Source organism: Oncorhynchus mykiss, chromosome 6 (genome assembly GCF_057628025.1).
Source record: "Oncorhynchus mykiss isolate SJ-2025 chromosome 6, ASM5762802v1, whole genome shotgun sequence".
NCBI lineage: Eukaryota > Metazoa > Chordata > Actinopteri > Salmoniformes > Salmonidae > Oncorhynchus > Oncorhynchus mykiss.
This window is the reverse complement of record NC_143027.1, coordinates 14245307-14265000: the sequence shown is the minus strand read 5'-3', so window position 1 is coordinate 14265000 and position 19694 is coordinate 14245307. Positions and strand designations below refer to the sequence as shown.

The window sequence follows — 19694 nt, the reverse complement described above, 5'->3', positions numbered from 1 at the left end:
TTTAAACCTTTTACATTGAGCAAGCAATTAGTCTCCACTTAGCAGCCTGCAAACTTGTTGGGAAAACTTTCCTCTGTGTTCTTTTTGTCTGTTTGCCTTGCTTTCACCTTGACATGCTTATTCTCTGTGAAAAGTAGACCTGAGTGCTGCTGAATCCCCTGTCTGTGGGTGTCGGTGCGCTAGCTGTTGTTTTTTGGCACCGTTTAATACCCATAATGCTAGGTTATAGGCATCACAAAAGATGAAGCCTGCAGCTACTTTTCTCCCCCAGTAGAAACATCATAGGGTAGTATCATTAAAACGATGTCTCTCTGTCTCTTCTCATTGACTTATTTATATTTGCCTTTTCCTGCTCCGCTACCCGCCCGCCCAAGTGCCTTCAAACTGGAATCCTCTCACTTAATGGCAGGGCGACAGTGAGAAAGAGAGAGAGCCATGTGGAACACCGGGTCCCGGGACGCCGCCCGCCGCCGCCTGACACTGCTAAACGAAACGCTCTCTGGAATATGCGGCGCCCCCTCCGCAGTGCACACTTCAAAGGTTGTTTTGTAGTTCAACTGTCAACATGGGGAAGGTGGCGAGGAGAGGAGAGGAGAGGAGCGAGGGTGGAGAAGCCTTTGAGCAACGCCAGGTCTTTTACCCACTGTCTCCCATAGATGTTATCTTTGTGCTCTACAATTCTTTTCAAAGCAAATTGCTACCCTTCTCTCTCCCTCTCTCTCTTTTTTGACTTTAACTAGCTCGCCATGTTTTCGTATGCGGGGCGGCGTAGCTTTATTAGGAAGGGTGAGCGTGAACACGAACGAGCGGAGCCGCAAGAGCTGACGGCAGGCCTGTCACCCGGAAGGAGGAATGGAACGTGTGACGTGTCTCTCTCTTGCAGCTCTTCTGAGAGACCTCTCTCTCTCCTCTTTCTTTTGTTCTATCTGGTTCCCTCCTTTTCTTCTGAAAACTAGTTTTTCCTGACATGCAAACTTTTGTTTGTTTAGTTCCCCAGAAGGATTTTGATTTGAATAGCAACAGACAGTCCCAAATTGCAAACTTTTTGGGGGAATTGTAGGCGTTTGACTTCATAGCCATGAAGTGCTTTGAAAAGCTGGTCATGGCTCACATAAACACCATCATCCCAGACACACTGCACCCACTCCAATTTGTATACCTCCCCAACAGATCCAGAGATGATGCAATCTCTATTGCACTCCAAACTACCCTCACCCACCTGGACAAAAGGAATACCTATGTGAGAATGCTATTCATTGACATCAGCTCAGCATTCAACATCACAGTGTCCTCCAAATGTATCACTAAGCTCAGGACCCTGGGACTGAACACCTCCCTCTGCAACTAGATCCTGGACCTTCCTGACTGGCAGCCCCAGGTGGTAAGGGTAGGCAACAACACATCTGCCACGCTGACCCTCAACACTGTGGCCCCTCAGGGGTGCATGCTTTAGTCTCCTCCTGTACTCCCTGTTCACCCACGACTGCGTGGCAGTGCACGACTCCAACACAACAACGGTGGTAGGATGAATCACAAACGACAATGAGGCAGCCTATAGGGAGGAAATCAGAGACAACATCCTCTCCCTCAACGTCAACAAGACAAAGGAGCTGATTGTGGACTACATCCACATCGATCGAGCTGTAGTGGAGCGGGTCGAGAGCTTCAAGTTCCTCTGTGTCCACATCACTAAGGATTTAACATGGTCCACACACACCCACACAGTTGTGATGAGGGCACGTCAGCGTCTCTTCCCTCTCAGGAGGCTGAAGAGATTTGGATTGACCCTCAGATCCTCCAGAAGTTCTACCTGTGCACCATTGAGAGCATGTTAACTGGCTGCATCACCACTTGGTATGGCAACTGTTTGGCATCCGACCACAAGGTGCTAAAGAGGGTAGTGAGACTGGCTCAGTACATCACTGGGGCCGAGCTCCCTGCCATCCAAGACCTTCACACCAGACGGTGTCAGTGAAAGGCCCAACAAATTGTCAAATACTCCAGCCACCCAAGTCATAGACTGTTCTCTCTGCTACCGCACAGCAAGCGGTAACAGTGCAGCAAGTCTGGAACCATCAGGACCCTGAACCGCTTCTACCCCAATGCCATGACTACAAAATAAGACTGCTAAATAGCTAATTAAATTACTACCTGCCTTGACCCTTTTTTGAGCTAACTCTCGTGCCTTGACTCTATGCACACACACTGACATCCCAACACACACACTACATACGCCCAGACCCACATAGCACGCGCACACATGCATGCTGACGCCACACACAGTCACACACACTCAAACACACATTCACACTCACCACATATGCTGCTGCTACTGTCTATTATATATCCTGTTTGCCAAGTCACTTTACCCATCACTATATGTATGTATCTACCTCAATTACCTCGTCCCCCTGCACATTGACTCCCATCTGGTACTCCCCATACAGTATATAAATAACCTGTGTATTTTTTTCTTGTGTCACTATTTCTATGTTTTTGTATCTTTATCTTAACTCTGCATTGTTGGAAAAGGACCCGGAATCAAGCATTTCACTGTTAGTCTACACCTGTTGTTTACGAAGCATGTGACATACATTCTGATTTGATTTGATTTAACAGGCAGTGATACTACAATGTCCTGCTTGGGATGTGTTGTCGGCTTTACCCTCACTCTCTGCTTTGCTTTTGAAATATATCTCCATATATATCCAACATTGAAATATATATCCAATGTTGTATGACAGTGGATTGATGGCCAACAGTATACAAACAACAAAACTCAGATCAGGGTTGTTTCTGTGCTCCAGAAAGTGACCCAAATGTCTCCTGGCAAAGCACTTATTTAAAGTGAACCTGTCCCATGCCCAGATGTGCATTCACTTACTCACTCGCTCACTCGCTCACTCACTCACTCACTCACTCAATCATTCATGAACCCATTCACTCCATCACTCATGGACATGGCATGATCTCAGCCTCACTCGACGGACAGTGGCATCCCACCAGCTCTGCCACGGCCCCCTAAGCTCCCATAATGAAAGCCTGACTGACACAGTGCAGCCGTTCATCCCAGGAGCAGCACAGATGGGACGGGCGCATATAAAAACCTGGGTCCCCTGGGCTTCTGCTCCAGTGGCTGCTTTAGTTGGCCAGACTAGAAAAGGATCCCAACCCATATGAAAACAGTATCTGTCATCACCCCACTGTTTTGTGGCCGGAATCCTTCTCTTCCCCCGTCTCTCTCCCTCTCCCCCTGGGTCTGTGCTCATCATCACCAGGACCAGTACATATGTACAGAACCAGGTCCTCTAGCTCCTCCACTCTCTCACCCTGTCCTTATTTGTTCAGCTGTAAATTGATCCTATGTTTTGAAAGATATTTTTCTTGTAGGCCGTGGACATTGTAGCTCTGAATCAGCCCCACCTGGTGCTGTTAGTGATAAGAAGAGGAGGAACATATGGACTCCAGTCACCGATCCCTTTATGGAACATTGGTGGTGACTGCTGTGTAGGGGAGTTGAAATAGCATACAGACAGTGTGTGGTTGACTGGAGGGGGTTTATGCACTGACAGGCTGATGTGTCTGAGATGTTTTGTGTGACAGATTAAGGGTTAGACACTGCCTGTTGAAGTGGCACTGTTAAGCAGCAGGAGACAAATGGGAAAGCAGCTAGCTAGCTCTCAGACGGCCATGATGAGAGATTCTTGTGTTCCGGCCGCAGCGAACAGAGCGACCACACTGGAGAAGGGGAACTCTTAGAGGATGTCAGTCACTTGTCTGGCAAATCTTACAGGGTGTCAGTCAGTGTGGAGTGTAATGTACTTCAGGCTTTCAGTGATACCGAGAGGGTGTGTGTCTCTCAGTGTCTTGCGGGACTGTGTCTCTGTGAGTGAGGGGCTAATAGAGTGACAGCATTTGGTTTTTGAGGCTAAGCTACTAGGATGTGATGCTTGAACACCCATTACCTAGTACATTATCCTTTCTCTGGATGAAAGAGAATGTTCTGCAGAAACCCCCACTGGCTCCCTGTCCTCCTCGGCAAACACTGAGGATACCAAACATTAGGAACACCTTCCTGATATTGAGTTGCAATAAAACATGGTAAATAAATGACCCCATCTCTCTCTCTCTCTCTCTCTCTGTGTATTGTAGAATCTGTACTGGTTTGGTTACACCATGATAAAAGCCTCAGCCAGGTCAACAAACATTTATCCCTGGTCCCCAGCCCTCCCCCGCTCCCTGCCTCCTCTCCTTCCCCCTCTCCCTCCCTCCTTAATCTCCTTCCCCCTCTCCCTCCTGTCCTTCTCCCTCCCCTTCCCACTCTCCCTCCCTCCTCTCCTTCTCCTTCTCCTGCCCCCTCTCCCTTCCTCCTCTCTGTCCTCTGCCAGGTTAAGTCATCTCTGGAGCCCCCAGAACATTCAGGCTGGTTCATACTGGATGTGGTTCGTGGTCCATGAGTGACAGATACTCTCTCGCCGTGGTTCGTGGATCCGTTGCTCATGAAGTCACTCATCTTTCCACTGTCTGTTAATTATGGTGGTTTTGAGAGAAAAGGTTACACAATGCCTGGAATAAAGGGCCGCTTTCAGCCAGCCCGCTACAGCCAACTCTGAGAGGAGAGTGAGTGAGGGAGAGATGGAGTAGGGAAGAGAGAAAGGGAAAGGGGATTAACATGAAGTCTACATCATGGATGGAGAATATGTGCATGGGAGCAAATGTCTAACATGGCCTTTCTGACTACAAGTATTTTTGACCACACCATGACCATAGACTGTAGAAGTAATATGGACTAAGCCATCGATGATGTCACCCCATTGTTTCCTCTGAGAATGCTCATTGGTGCATTTGAAGATAAGAAAGTATAATTTCAGCATCTCATCATCTTGCTACATGGAAGAGTTTTTGGATCGCATGGGCACTTTGAGCTATTCTATGAAGTGACATTGGATGCTAGCTCAGTGCTGCTCCTTCTGATTGAAGGCCAACCGAGGTACTGCAGGCTGCCATTAGCAACTAATTTATAATTTTGACTTTGTCTGTGTGTGATATTAACGTGGTTAGTGTGATTCAGAGATAGGTGTGTTACGACTGTCTGGCCCCTTATTCTGTTAGAGAACACAGCATAAGGAGGAAATCATTAATTGTTTTTATTTTAATGGAGGTTGTGTGTAGTTGGCCTCAATCTGACTTTGTTCTTCATCAGACTTGTAAACGTAATGGATTTCAAGCCTAGGCATGGTAATACAGTTTGCATTGCATATCACAGTGTTTCATAGATGGAGCAACACAACACACTGCTACAATGCGGCTGGAGCCCTAGCCACGGCTTGTTAAGGGTTAACCTGTGTTTCCTGTATAGCCTCCATGGCTCTGTTCTCTCTCCAAGCTTTCCCATGAACCCTTGCCTTGCTCTGTTTGTTTGTGTGATTCCTTCCCCCAGGCCACTGTTCCACACAGCTTGACGGACGGACGAATGGACACACTGAGCCTTCCTAGGGGTCTCACTGACTCTATCCACCCCAGCATCCTTTGCTTTCCCCACCTGACCGCCCGCTCTCTCTCTCCCTCCCTTTGTGTGTGTGTGTGTGTGTGTGTATGTTTTAACAGGTGCAGTACCGAGAGCTGAAAGTGGATCCCAGTCATAGTCCAAATAAAAGAAGGAAAAACAACCCGGGATAACTGGCTTTGCCCGCCCACTGAATCTTCCCTCCCTCACCCGTCCAACGCCAAGAAGCAGAGAAACACTGGTTTGAACCAGCTCAACACTCTCCCTCTCTCTCTCTCCGTCTCTCTCTTTCTCTCTGTCTCTCTCTCTTCTACTGACTTAAAAAATATATATATATACATGTACAGGCCCTCGAAGTGTAATTATTACAAAGAGACAACAAAGAGATGAGTTTGGATGAAATAGCAGACTATTTCAGACCCAGGTGTTTACTGAACCCGTCTGACAGATGTCCATGTCATGCCGTCCTCGTAATGTTCAACTATGAGTATCACAGTTATGAGTTCATTCAGAGATTTCTCCATAATAACCCCATTAGGAACATATAATTGAACCATCCCAAAGCTACTTACTATGGCTGGGAATTGCCAGGGACCTCACAATACGATATTATCCGTATCACAATGCGATATTATCACAATACGATATTCACAATACGATATTATCACAATTACGATATTATCACAATACGATATTATCACAATACGATAATATCACAATACGATATTATCACAATACGATATTATCACAATACGATAATATCACAATACGATATTATCACAATACTCAGTGCCTTCAGAAAGTATTCACTCTCTTTGACTTTTTACACATTTAGTTTTTTTAGAACCTTCATTTAAAATTGAATCAATTGAGATGTTGTATCACTGATCTACACACAATAAGTAATGTCAAAGTGGAATTTAGTTTTTAGCATTTTTTACAAATTCATTCAAAATGAAAAGCTGAAATGCCAATAAGTATTCAAGCCCTTTGTTATGGCAAGTCTAAATAAGTTCAGGAGTAAAAATGTGCTTAATAAATCACATAATAAGTTGCATGGACTAATAGTGGGATAATTTTTTTATGACTACCCCATCTCTGTACCCCACACAATTATCTGTAAGGTCCCTCGATCGAGTAATGACTTTCAAGCACAGATTCAACCACCAAGACCAGGGAGGTTTGCCAATGCCTTGCAAAGAAGGGCACCGATTGGTAGATAAATAAAAACCAGACATTGAATATCCCTTTGAGCATGGGGAAGTTATTAATTAGGCGTTGGATGGTGTATCAATAGATCCAGTCACTACAAACATACAGGCGTCCTTCCTAACTCAGTTGCCGGAGAGGAAGGATTTTAAAACAGTTACAGAGTTTAATGGCTGTGATATGAGAAAACTGAGGATGGATCAACAACATTGTAGTTACTCCACAATACTAACCTAATTGACGGAGTGAAAAGAAGGAAGACTGTACAGAATAAAAAATATTCCAAAACATGCATCCTGTTTGCAACAAGGCACTAAAGTAGATCTGCAAAACATGTGGCAAAGAAATTAACTTTATGTCCTGAATGCAAAGCGATATGTTTGGGGAAAATCCAACAAACAGAGTACAATATTTTCAAGCATGGTGGTGGCTGCATCATGTTATGGGTATGCTTGTCATCGGCAATGACTATCAAGTTTTTTAGGTTAAAAACAAATGGAATACAGCTTAACAGAGGCAAAATCCTATAGGAAGACCTGGTTCATTCGGCTTTCCAACAGACACTGGGAGATGAATTCACCTTGGAGTTGCTAACCAAGACGACATTGAATGTTCCTGAGTGGCCTAGTTATAGTTCTTATATCTGCTTAAAAAATCTATGGCAAGAATTGAAAATGGCTGACTAGCAGTGATCCACAACCAACTTGACAGCGCTTGAAGAATTTAAAAAAGATTAATTGACAAATATTGAAGAATCCAGGTATACAAAGCTCTTAGAGACTTACCCCTTTAATCAGTGTGTCTAACATGTATTGACTCAGGGGGTTGAATACTTATCTAATCAAGCAGTGTTTATTTTTCATTCATCTTTTATACATTTTCAACATTTTCTTGCACGTTGACAGAGTATTTTATGTACATCGATGACGCAAAATTACAATGAAATCTATTGAATCTAATTTGTAACCCATCAAAATGTGAAAGAAGGAAAAGGGTGTAAATGCTTAATGAAGACACTTTAGGTGCCGAAACGAAATGTATTGTGATTCTCACGATTTTATATGGTTCGCTTGTGATGTTATTGCGACTGAATGTTCCCAACATATTGCTCACCATATGTCTGCTGCAGAGGGACAAGAGAGAGCCGTGAGAAAGACAGTTTTGATCAGGCATGAAAATAAAAGTTCTCAAAACAAATTGGCTCCATATTTAAAAAGATGATGGAGAACAATCTTTAAAGGAAAAATATTGTGCAGGTAAAGCCAACTAGCGCAAAAATTATATTGCAATATTGTCAAAACTATATGATATATCATCAAAAATAATATTGCATACAATATATCAACAAAAATAATATCCCGAAATGTAACTGTAGTGATTTTTTTTCCGCCATCACTACTATTTACCAGGTAGATTGGATATGTCAATACACATTTCAAAACCAGCAGGGGCCTCATACACCGCAAAAATCTGATGGGGCACGTGAGGATGGTTGGGGTATGGTCAGGAGGAAGGCTAGCTCCACCATCCATAAGTTGGAGAATTTAGAATTTTTCAAACACCCGAAATAGCCTTTTCCTGCAATCTAGAGCCATAATCATTATCCTTAATTCTATGTAATATCTAAGCATACCTCTTGAGCTGTCTGTATCCTCCTGAGTGGTGTCTCTATCCTCCTGAGTGGTGTCTGTATCCTCCTGAGTGGTGTCTCTATCCTCCTGAGTGGTGTCTCTATCCTCCTGAGTGGTGTCTCTATCCTCCTGAGTGGTGTCTCTATCCTCCTGAGTGGTGTCTCTATCCTCCTGAGTGATGTCTCTATCCTCCTGATTGGTGTCTGTATCCTCCTGATTGGTGCCTGTATCCTCCTGAGTGGTGTCTCTGTCCTCCTGAGTGGTGTTTGTCCTCCTGAGTGGTGTCTATCCTCCTGAGTGGTGTCTATCCTCCTGATTGGTGTCTGTCCTCCTGATTGGTGTCTGTATCCTCCTGAGTGGTGTCTCTGTCCTCCTAAGTGGTGTCTCTGTCCTCCTGAGTGGTGTCTGTCCTCCTGAGTGGTGTCTATCCTCCTGAGTTGTGTCTATCCTCCTGAGTGATGTCTCTATCCTCCTGAGTGGTGTCTCTAGCCTCCTGAGTGGTGTCTCTATCCTCCTGAGTGGTGTCTGTATCCTCCTGAGTGGTGTCTGTATCCTCCTGAGTGGTGTCTCTATCCTCCTGAGTGGTGTCTGTATCCTCCTGAGTGGTGTCTCTGTCCTCCTGAGTGGTGTCTCTGTCCTCCTGAGTGGTGTATATCCTTCTGAGTGGTGTCTATCCTCCTGAGTGGTGTCTATCCTCCTGATTGGTGTCTTTATCCTCCTGAGTGGTGTCTCTGTCCTCCTGAGTGGTGTCTATCCTCCTGAGTGGTGTCTGTCCTCCTGAGTGGTGTCTCTATCCTCCTGAGTGGTGCCTGTCCTCCTGAGTGGTGTCTCTATCCTCCTGAGTGGTGTCTCTATCCTCCTGATTGGTGTCTATCCTCCTGAGTGGTGTCTATCCTCCTGAGTGGTGTCTATCCTCCTGAGTGGTGTCTATCCTCCTGAGTGGTGTCTATCCTCCTGAGTGGTGTCTATCCTCCTGAGTGATGTCTCTATCCTCCTGAGTGGTGTCTCAATCCTCCTGAGTGGTGTCTCTATCCTCCTGAGTTGTGTCTATCCTCCTGAGTGGTGTCTCTATCCTCCTGAGTGGTGTGTCTATCCTCCTGATTGGTGTCTGTATCCTCCTGAGTGGTGTCTCTGTCCTCCTGAGTGGTGTCTATCCTCCTGAGTGGTGTCTGTCCTCCTGAGTGGTGTCTATCCTCCTGAGTGATTGAAAGGATTGTGAGTCTTATTTTTGTAATTGCTTAAGTCTACCAACCTTGCCAGCAGGCATGCCAGCTAAGACAGTTAGACAAGCTAGTTAATCTAACTTGATTGATAGCCTAAAATTAGTTGATAGTAATTGATAGCTAGTTAAGAAGTTGGGAGATTGGGAACTTATTTGGGCTAGCTAAAGCCATCTTCATAAAACTGCTAGTTGGCTAGCTGTATTACAGAGAAACAACATTTTTTATAGTTGTTTTTTTAACAGGACAAATCTGAGGGGGCACTTGACCCTGTACCCACTGTGGGCATGATACCTCTGAAAGACACAAGCGTGTGTGTGTGTCTTTCTGCTTCTATCTCAGCCAGTATACAGTGAGTTACCACGTTTATTAGCTTTTATCTCAGCCAGTACACAGTGAGTTACCACGTTGATTAGCTTCTACCTCAGCCAGTATACAGTAAGTTACCATGTTGATTAGCCTGTTAGCCTCCAGTCATGTTCTGCTGCTTGCTCACTGCAGATAGAAAATGAAAACAGACACACCCCTTCATTTCAATATCAGAAGCTGTATTTGTACATGCCTTTTCACTTGGTAGGCCTATCCCAGTGGTACTTGACTATCCAAATGAATGTGGAAACTTTAAAACATCAAACACCCTATTTTAAATTAAACTAAAAACTTCTGCAGTCCTGCCAATCTTCACTCCCATCGATAGCCCAGATTAGTGTTTTTCTACCCAGAAACGGAGTGTCATTTCCCCCAGCAGAGGCAGGAGAGTGTGGCTTGTTGCTGTGCAACTGAGCTAATATAGATGTCACCCTGTGCAGACACAATCGCCAGGCAGGCCTTAGGCAGCCCGAGCGGTAATCTTATTTGAAAGGCTGGTCTCCTCTCCTCTCATCTCCACATGTGTTGCCTCAGTGGGCACAGACAGACACACACACTCCGACGCTCTGCCTCAGGCTGGCCGCCCTCTCCATCTGCCCCATCTCCTGTGCCCACAGCTCAACTGTGATCTCTTTCAAGGGACCTGTGTGTGTGTGTGTGCGCCCGTGCATATGTGTTTATGCAAGCAAACAAGCTAGTTGTGTGCTTGGTGTGTGCCCATACACTGTGTACATGCTATGTGTGTAAATGATGTGTGTACATGTTGTGTGTGTAAATGCTGATTGTATATATGTTCGTATAAATGTGTGTGTAAATGATGGGTGTGTAAATTATGGGTGTGTAAATGATGGGTGTGTCAATTATGTGTGTAAATGATGTGTGTTGTCACAGGCACGCTCAGCCTGTGGCAAAAATGAGGGGACGCAAACAGGTATAGGCCAATTAAAAAATGTTCTTTATTGTAAAACAAAACTAATAACTTTAAACTAAGAAAAAGGAACGAGGTGTGGAAGTATCATAATGTAAGGTGTATATAAAGTGCATGGATGCGTGAATCTGTGTGTGTGTGAATGACTGAGTGAAAACTATGCAAAACTACAAAAGAACAAACAAAACAGGTTCATACCTGGAGGAGCGGAGAGAGAGAGAGGTGATTAGTGACAGTTTAAATACTCTGATCTCAGGTGACTCCAATCACTAACGACCCTCCTCTGCCTGCAGGAGGAACTGCCCCTGCAATGCAGAGGAGGAGCCGTGACACCCCCCTCCTTAAAATGAGGGTCCCACCCTCATCCCAACTTCCTCCAACATATTCAAAGCAATTCAAATCCCCCCCCCCCCCCAGATACAAACTAGGTTAAAGGAGCACGGGACAGAGCATCAGCAATGATATTATCCGTACCACTAATGTGTCTAATATCAAGGTTGAATGGTTGCAAGAACAAAGCCCAACACATCAGGCGCTGGTTGGGATTTTGCAGGGACCTCAGAAAAATAAGTGGGTTGTGGTCAGTGAACACAGTTAAAGGGGTCAAACCAGAACCAACATAGACTCCGAAGTGCTGTAAAGCCCAAATGAGACCTAAAGCCTCCTTTTCAATTACAGAATGGTTCTGCTGATACTTATTACATTTCCGGGAGAAGAAACTGATTGGACACTCAACATTGTTATCATTCTCCTGGAGAAGCACAGCCCCAGCGCCGATTTGACTGGTTTCCCAAAATGTGGTGCTGCCAATACAGGTGCCAAAGAGCCTTAACTGCATCAAATGCCTCTTGACACTGGGTGGACCAGATAAATTCCGCCTTGGCCTTCAACAGATTGGTCAGGGGGGACACTACTACTGAAAAGTTTTTTACAGAAAGCACGGTAGTACTCCGCCATTCCCAGGAAGCGCATCAGTTCTTTCTTTGTGGACGGCTGTGGGAACTGCTTCACAGCCTGGACCTTGGCTTCCACGGGACAGACAAAACCCTGACCAACAACCTTGCCTAGGTATGTTACTGTAGTTTTGGCAAACTCACATTTTGCCAAATTAATAGTCAACCTGGCCCACACCAGTCTTTCAAACAGGGCTTGCACTCTCCAAACATGCTCCTCCCAGGAGTCTGAGTAGATGACCACGTCGTCCAAATACACGGCACACCCTTCCAGACCTGAGACCACCGGATTCATTAGCCTCTGGAAGGTGGCTGGAGCATTCCCCAAGCCGAAAGGCATCACTGTATAAGAGAACAAACCAGATGGAGTTATAAAGGCAGCAATCTCACAAGCTATTTTGGTAAGGGGTACTTGCCAATATCCCTTTAAAAGATCAAATTTGCTAACATACTTTGCTGACCCAACTTGATCAATACAGTCCTCCATCCTAGGAAGAGGGTAAAGGTCTGCTTTAGTAACAATGTTAACTTTTCTATAATCAGTGCAAGGTCTGAAAGTGGAATCAGACTTTTTGACCAAAAGACAGGGTGAAGCCCAATTTGAACAACATGGCTCTGCAATACCATTGTCCAACATATACTGCACCTCTGTTTCCAGTTTCTATCTCTTCTCCTCAGATACACGATAAAATCTCTGTTTGATAGGCTTAGCATCTCCGATGTCTATATCATGCTCAATTAAGTGGGTTTGCGATGGAGTGTCACTAAACAAAACAGGGTAGTTTCTAATAAGAGCTACCAATTCATCACGTCTCTCAGAATCTAAATGATCTACCAAAACCCCAAGGTTTTGCAAAATCTGGGAGTTTTTCAACCGACCTTGTAAGACCTCATCCGAAACCCTAACGTCCTCCTCCGCAAGTACACGATCACCGGGACTAAACTCATGCAGCTCAGCCTGTCCGTCATATTTCAGTTTCATTTTCCGTTGAGAAGATTTTAGTTTTTTCTTCGCAAGTTCACCAGCCCTATACAACTTCAACCTAAAACCATTTACATAGTCAATAAGATTCTGAGGTGGTTCCTAAGGCAAACAACCATCCTGCAACACTGCTAAAGGCCCACGCCCCTTATGACCAAACACTAAGTAATTTCAGCTAAACCCTGTGCTTTCCTGCACTACTTCACAAGCAGCTAGTAACAGCCAAGGTAACCCCTCCTCCCAATCTGCAGACAGTTCTGTACAGTATGCACGAAGCAAATATTTTAAAGTTTGATGAAAGCGTTCCAAAGCTCCCTGTCTCTAGGCATGGAACGCAGTAGACTTGTTGTGTTTAACTTTAAGCTGTTTGAGAACCTGAGCAAATAAATGGGAGGGAAAGTTAGACCCCAGATCTGACTGGATGATTTTTGGAATCCCAAATGTTGAAATAAATTGAGTTAACGCTTTAACTACTGCAAGGAAAAAGCTGCCGGATATCTGGTTGCTTGACACATAACAGTTAATAAGTAGCTATGACCTGACTTGGACCTTGGTAAAGGCGCAACACAATCGATAATAAGATGCTCTAAAGGTTGTATTGGATACAAAGGTGCTGACTTTACAACATGGTTTGGCTTGCTTGTGCACTGACACGCATCACAAGTTTTAATAAACTGAGATACATCCCGCTTTAAACGTGGCCGGAAAAAATAACGAAGTATGCGATCAGAAGTTTTACGAACACCCATATGACGTGCCACATCACCATGTGAAGTTTGCAACACTTTATTTCGCAAAGTAGTAGGTACAACTATTTCAAAGATTGGTTCTCCTAGACCCTGATCATAGTGTGGAACCCATTTCCTGACCAACAGCCCATCAAGAAGAAAATAACACTGAGCACTATTCCTCACCACTGAATCAGGAACAACTTTATCAAACAGATCAGCCAAGGTAATATCGGCCTTTTGCTCAGCCATCAATGAATCGCTAGAACTAGTCAACTGTTCTGTCTGGAGTTTGACTGGCAACTCAAGACTTTCTGGCTTCCTCTCAATCTCCTTACGAGAGGCCGCGCTGGTAACCGCACAAACTGGAAATACCTCAGGAGACATACAGTTTTGATCCTGCGATTCCCTTGCAGTTGACACTGAAGGTTGCTTCTTACAGATGTTTAGTTTGCCATCTGCCCACACCTTACTACCTGCCAAGTCATTCCCCAAAATCATGTGGACTACCTCTACTGGCAACTGGGGTCTAACCCCAACATCTACATCACCCTCTACCAGACCACATTTTAGGGTAACTTCATGTAAAGGACAAGAGAATGGAACTAAACCCATACCACATACCATTACACAACTGCCAGTATCAGACTCTTTAGAGAATGGCAAAACAGATTCCGGAATAAAATAATCTAAAGCTCCAGTGTCTCTTAAGATCTTGATTGAAACATTTTGGTTGCCATCTACCAGGGACACTACACCATCTGAAATAAAGGCTGAAAAATCACAGTGGGAAGACTGAGAATCAAACTCAACGAGTGGCTGAAAAAGTTCACCCTGGTGGTCAGAGGCTGCAACAGGACTTGTCATCACAGCAGGTTTAACTTGACCTGACTTTTTTTGATTTAAGCAGAGGACAATCTTTCTTCCAATGTCCTTCAACTAAACAGTAGCGACAGGTATTAGCATTAACCTGTGCTTTAAGTCCTCCAGACCCAAACTTCTGCTGAGGTCTTTGGAAAGAAGCCCCAGAAAAAGGTGACCTATGATTCCTAGGAGTAAAGTTATTTTTATGGTACATGTCACTGTTTGACTCAAAATGGCTTTTATGTGTTAGCCTGTACTCATCTGCAAGGATTGCTGCATCACTTGGAGACTTAACTTTACATTCATTCATATATGTAGCAACCTGGTCAGACACAGAATTTTTGAACTGTTCAAACACAATCAAATTAGACAGACCCTCAAAAGTACTAACTTCAGAAGCTGTACACCAATGATTAAATGCAGAAGTCAAATCACGAACAAACGCAGAATAGGTTTGTGAATCTACATTTTTCCTGTAACGAAAATGTTGACGATATGCCTCTGGCACAAGCTCGTAGACCTTCAGAACTGCTGATTTAACTTTAGCAAAAACTTTACTGTCAGCTACACTCAGTGCTGTAAAAGCCTCACGTGCTTTACCTGTAAGTACACATTGCAACAACATAGTCATGTCCAAAATGTTTAAATACTCTGATCCCAGGTGACTCCAATCACTAACGACCCTCCTCTGCCTGCAGGAGGAACCGCCCCTGCAATGCAGAGGAGGAGCCGTGACATTGTGTAAATGCTTTGTGTGTGTAAATGTTGTGTGTGTGAGTAAATGCTGTGTGTGCGTATATGCTATGTGTGTAATGTAAATTCTGTTTGTGTATATACAGTATGCTATGTGTGTAAATGCTGTGTGTATATGCTACGTGTGTATATACAGTATGCCATGTTTGTAAATGCTGTGTGAATGCTGTGTGTTCATGCTGTGTGTGTGTACATGCTGTGTGTGTAAATGCTCTATGTAAATATATGCTATGTGTGTAAATGCTGTGTGTGAATGCTGTGTGTGTATATATGCTATGTGTGTACATGCTGTGTGTGTACACGCTGTGTAAGTAAGTGCTGTATGTGTACATGCTGTGTGTCTAAATGTTGTGTGTAAATGCTGTGTGTGCATAGGCTGTGTGTGTACATGCTGTGTGTTTAAATACTGTGTGTAAATGCTGTGTGTGTATATGTAATGTGTGTACATGATGTGTGTGTATACGCTCTGTGTAAATGTTGTGTGTGTAAATGCTGTGTGTGTACATGTGTGTGTAAATGCTGTGTGTGCACATGATGTGTGTATATGCTGTGTTTGTACATGCTGTGTGTAAATTATGTGTGTGTATATGCTGTGTGTATATGCTGTGTGTAAATGTTGTGTGTGTAAATGCTGTGTGTGTATATATGCTGTGTGTGTGTGCATGTAGCTCCAGAGTAAAATCAATAAGAAAATACGTGTTTTATTGTCACATGCACCTGATAGGTGCAGTGAAATATGTTGTTTTACAGGGTCAGACATAGTAGTACGGTGTCCCCGGAACAAATTAGGGTTAGGTGCCTTGCTCAAGGACACATCGACAGATTTCTCACCTTGATGTCTCAAGTATTTGAACCAAAGCTCTAACTGCTAGGTTTCCTGCCACCCTTGTCGGTTGTTGGTTGTCGGTCTCCTCTGGCACAGGAGATGGATGTGGATCTGAGTTTGAACTTGAAGGGTGAGCTAGATGAGCAGCCAGCCAGCCAACCAGCCAGCCAGCCAGCCTGCCAGCTGCTGTGACAAGACAAGACGCTTAGGGGACTTGGGCCAGAAACGGCAGGGGTGTGTGTGTTTGTGTGCGCGTGTCTGTGCGTGCACCCTTTTTACCAAATCCCCCCCCCCATCATCCCTCTCTCTCTCCCTCTCTCATTCGTCAGTGGTTGGGGTCACAGCCCTGTCTGAAAGGAAAGTCTCCTGGGTCTCTCCTAGAGCATCTTTTGAAAGATCACAGCATAGGCTACATCTGAGAAGCCTTCCACTCCTCCATATCCACGTCTCCCTCTCCATCCCTTAAACTTCAGCAAGCGTAGATCTGTCACTTGGAAGGCCATTGATTTAGTTTGTTTTGAGGAAGGCACTTGAAAGACAATAACATGCTCCATGGAGAACTAGACCTAGACATACGATTAATATCATCCTCACCAAAATACTCTTTTGTGTCTTTTTGTACTGCCTGAAGGGGACATTTTGTAAACCTGAATATGTATGTGTGTACCTCTGTATGTGGTAGCTATAATTTACAGTAATTGTGGTGGTATATTATGTGTGGTCTTGCATCCAAAGGCTCTGAGTTTTATAAAACTGCATTGGCTGTGTTTAAAAGCAGTTAAAAGTGATTTTGTTTTGATGAGACAGAGAATGTATCTGACAGACATAAAGGAAAAAGGCACTTCCATTTGCACCCATTTTTTTAACCTTGACTTCATTTTTGAATGATGTACATAGTAGGCCGTGTTCATTTATGGTTTCAAGTATTTTTGACTGTATGTTAATGGTCTTATGTTGATGATCTTGTGTAGCTGTATGCTTGTCATTTCTCTCTGAGGTCTTTTTGCCTGCAGACTGTGCTTGACTAGGGCAGGAGCTCACCGGAGAAATGCCTGCAGACTGTGCTTGACTAGGGCAGGAGCTCACCGGAGCTGAGTACCGGCACCTCAGATGTTCTACTGCTTGAGCTCCTGTTCGTCTTATAGAATATTAGCTCAAAAGTATTGTGGAACTCCTGCACCTAAATAAAAACAGTACTGGCACCCAAAATGAGTACCGGAACCTATTTCAGTCCAAGTCAAGTACTGCCTGCAGTGTTTCCTGTGACATCAGCTTCACTTTCCTTGTACTGGTCAACGGTTCTAGAGGACAAAGGTGGGGATATTGGGGTGGGTGGGCAGTAAGGGAAAGTTATGAGAAAATAATGTACATCTATTAAGACTATATAAATGCACCTGATGCACGTAGATTATTTTGAAAAATGTGAAAAATATTAAATATTTTGTATAATCTTTGAAGGTTTTTCATTCATCGCCAAAATAGCGAGTCATTGAGCTCCACGAAGACCAAAACATAGCCAGCCAAAGGCGTGTGTAGGACTGTGTATGATTTGACACAGAAGGGTGATTTAAAGCATGTGTAGTTTGTGTGTGTTTTAGTTTCACAGTGCACAGAGGGGGATAGAGAGCCCTTCTACCCCCCTCTGTGAATCCTCTGACCAGATCATTTATTAGTCTGGGAGTGTCTCCACTGTCTGATACCCCTTCATCTAAACCCCTGTACACCACACAGCCCCATGAACGACGACATACATACCTACCCCCTCACAAGAGGTCAGGAAGGAACTGAGGGTTATTTGTTCTCCATCTCTCCTCTTCTCTTCTCTGACGGACACACACCATCCTCACTTCTCATGTTCTAATCTCTATCTCTCCTAACACACACGCTACAGTATAAGCCACTCTCTCCATTGATGTTCCCCTCTCAGGAAACAGGTCATCCCTCACCGTTGTCTGTGTGGCTAGGTTAGGGTTAGGCTGTTCCCTGGGCAGCCAGAGGGGGGAAGGTGGGGGGGGGGGGGGGGGGGGGATTACCACTGGCTACCACACCACGTGGCCCCCAGATGGAGCTCTTCCATCTCTGTCCTGTGCCTCTCTCAGGACACTACGTGACCAAACATGACAGGACCCCTCCAGACCCCTCAATAGATGTTTCCACTGCCAAACGCAAAGACAGAACTTTGAGTCTGCATGCATGTGTGCATGTTCAACAGATTTCTTCCCCAGTGTGTTACCCTTTCAAGAGCTCTGAAATCAAGTGTTGAGGAGCATGGTAGAACTGCTACTGAAAGCACCAGTAGGTAATACTGCTGAGAGATTGTTGCTGTGTGCTTTATTTTGACTCCTGACCCACTAGCAACTATATACACATCTTTTGTGTTGGAGGAAGGTGTAGAGTCGGTGAGAGTCACAAGAAGTGGTCTATTTAAAAATGTGTGTGTGTGTGCAGAGCAGAAGACGCGTGTTTTAAGACTCAAAAAGATATTGGTCTGGAATGTTTCCTGCGTGGATATTCATAGCAGGGTAACTATCAAGGGGGTTATTTTTGGGGTGGAGCAAGAAATAAAGGCAGAGGATATAACTGAAGACATCGATGGAGTGGTTGACTGACCTGTATAGTGGATGGAGAAAATAAATTCACTTCATCCATGCTACTGTTCTTTGATTAAGAGTCTCTCCCGTCTCATACGTATAAAGTTAGGATTCACGAGATACCCTCTAAAAGCTTTTGTGCAAAAGCCCCTTGAGTGTCATGAATGTAAAATATTTGGTTATGTGTCAAGTGTGTGCAGAAGGGAAGAGTATTGTATGCCAGGAGAAGTGAAATGCTGCAACGGTGGAGGAGAATGAGGTGGCATGGGTAAGGGTCTTCGTGATTTCACAGTGCAAGAAATCCTGTCGGTGAATGTTCCACCATCACAGGCCCCTGAGTCTGTGAATGGATGTATTTTGGAGGGGAATGTAATTGAAGAAGTGGGATGGGTTTTGTTAGTTGACATGTTTAATTTTGTATGATGTCGTTTTATCCCTTTCCTGCAATGGTTTTTACATTTCTTATTCAATACCCCGTTCAGCTGGTGGCGGTAATGCACCATTAACATTGGATGCCAACCACCATTAAACCCCGTCAAAGAAGAAGACGCATTGTGGGTTTGCCACATGGAGAGCAGCAGGAACTGCTGAAGACTCTCCAAGCTCCATGGACCTTTATGTTTGAAGGAAGGCCTTTGTTTCAGTTTGAGTAAGTTATATGCTCTGACAGAGCCTTGAACCTGCCTCTTGAGTGGTTGTACTGTGATTTTCTATTCCTGGTCCTTGTGAGTTGTGGTCAACCCTAGCTAGCACCATAATCTATGGATTTCACATGACTCGGCAGGGGCGCAGCCGTGGGTGGGCCTGGGAGGGCATAGGCCCACCCACTTCGGAGCCAGGCCCATCTACTGGGGAGCCAGACCCAGCCAATCAGAATGAGTTTCCCCCCACAAAGGGCTTTATTACAAACATACAGTAAATTCTCCTCCTTTTCATTCTCAACTGTCCGGGTGGATGGTCTCAGGTGTTCACGCAGGTGAAGAAGCCAGATGTGGAGTTTCTTGGCTGGCGTGGTTACACGTGGTCTCGGTTGCGAGAGCAGTTGGACGTACTGACAAAATCTTTCAAATGAGGTTGGAGGAGGCTTATGGTAGAGAAATGAACATGACATTTTCTGGTAACAGCTCTGGTGGA

The 19694-nt window shown here is 44.6% G+C and overlaps 1 protein-coding gene across 8 annotated transcripts in view; it reads left to right on the top strand.

The window, feature by feature from the left end:
- LOC110525302 (multiple C2 and transmembrane domain-containing protein 1) overlaps positions 1-5850 on the top strand; it is a 246940-nt gene extending 241090 nt beyond the window's left edge. For all 8 annotated transcript variants that reach the window (XM_090237030.1, XM_036979436.2, XM_036979435.2 and 5 more), the window contains one exon: positions 5608-5850. In XM_090237030.1, coding sequence (XP_090093156.1) covers positions 5608-5679 — 72 coding nt within the window. In that variant the 3' untranslated portion in view covers positions 5680-5850. The remainder of the gene's footprint in view (positions 1-5607) is intronic.
- The last annotated feature ends 13844 nt before the right edge of the window (positions 5851-19694 follow it).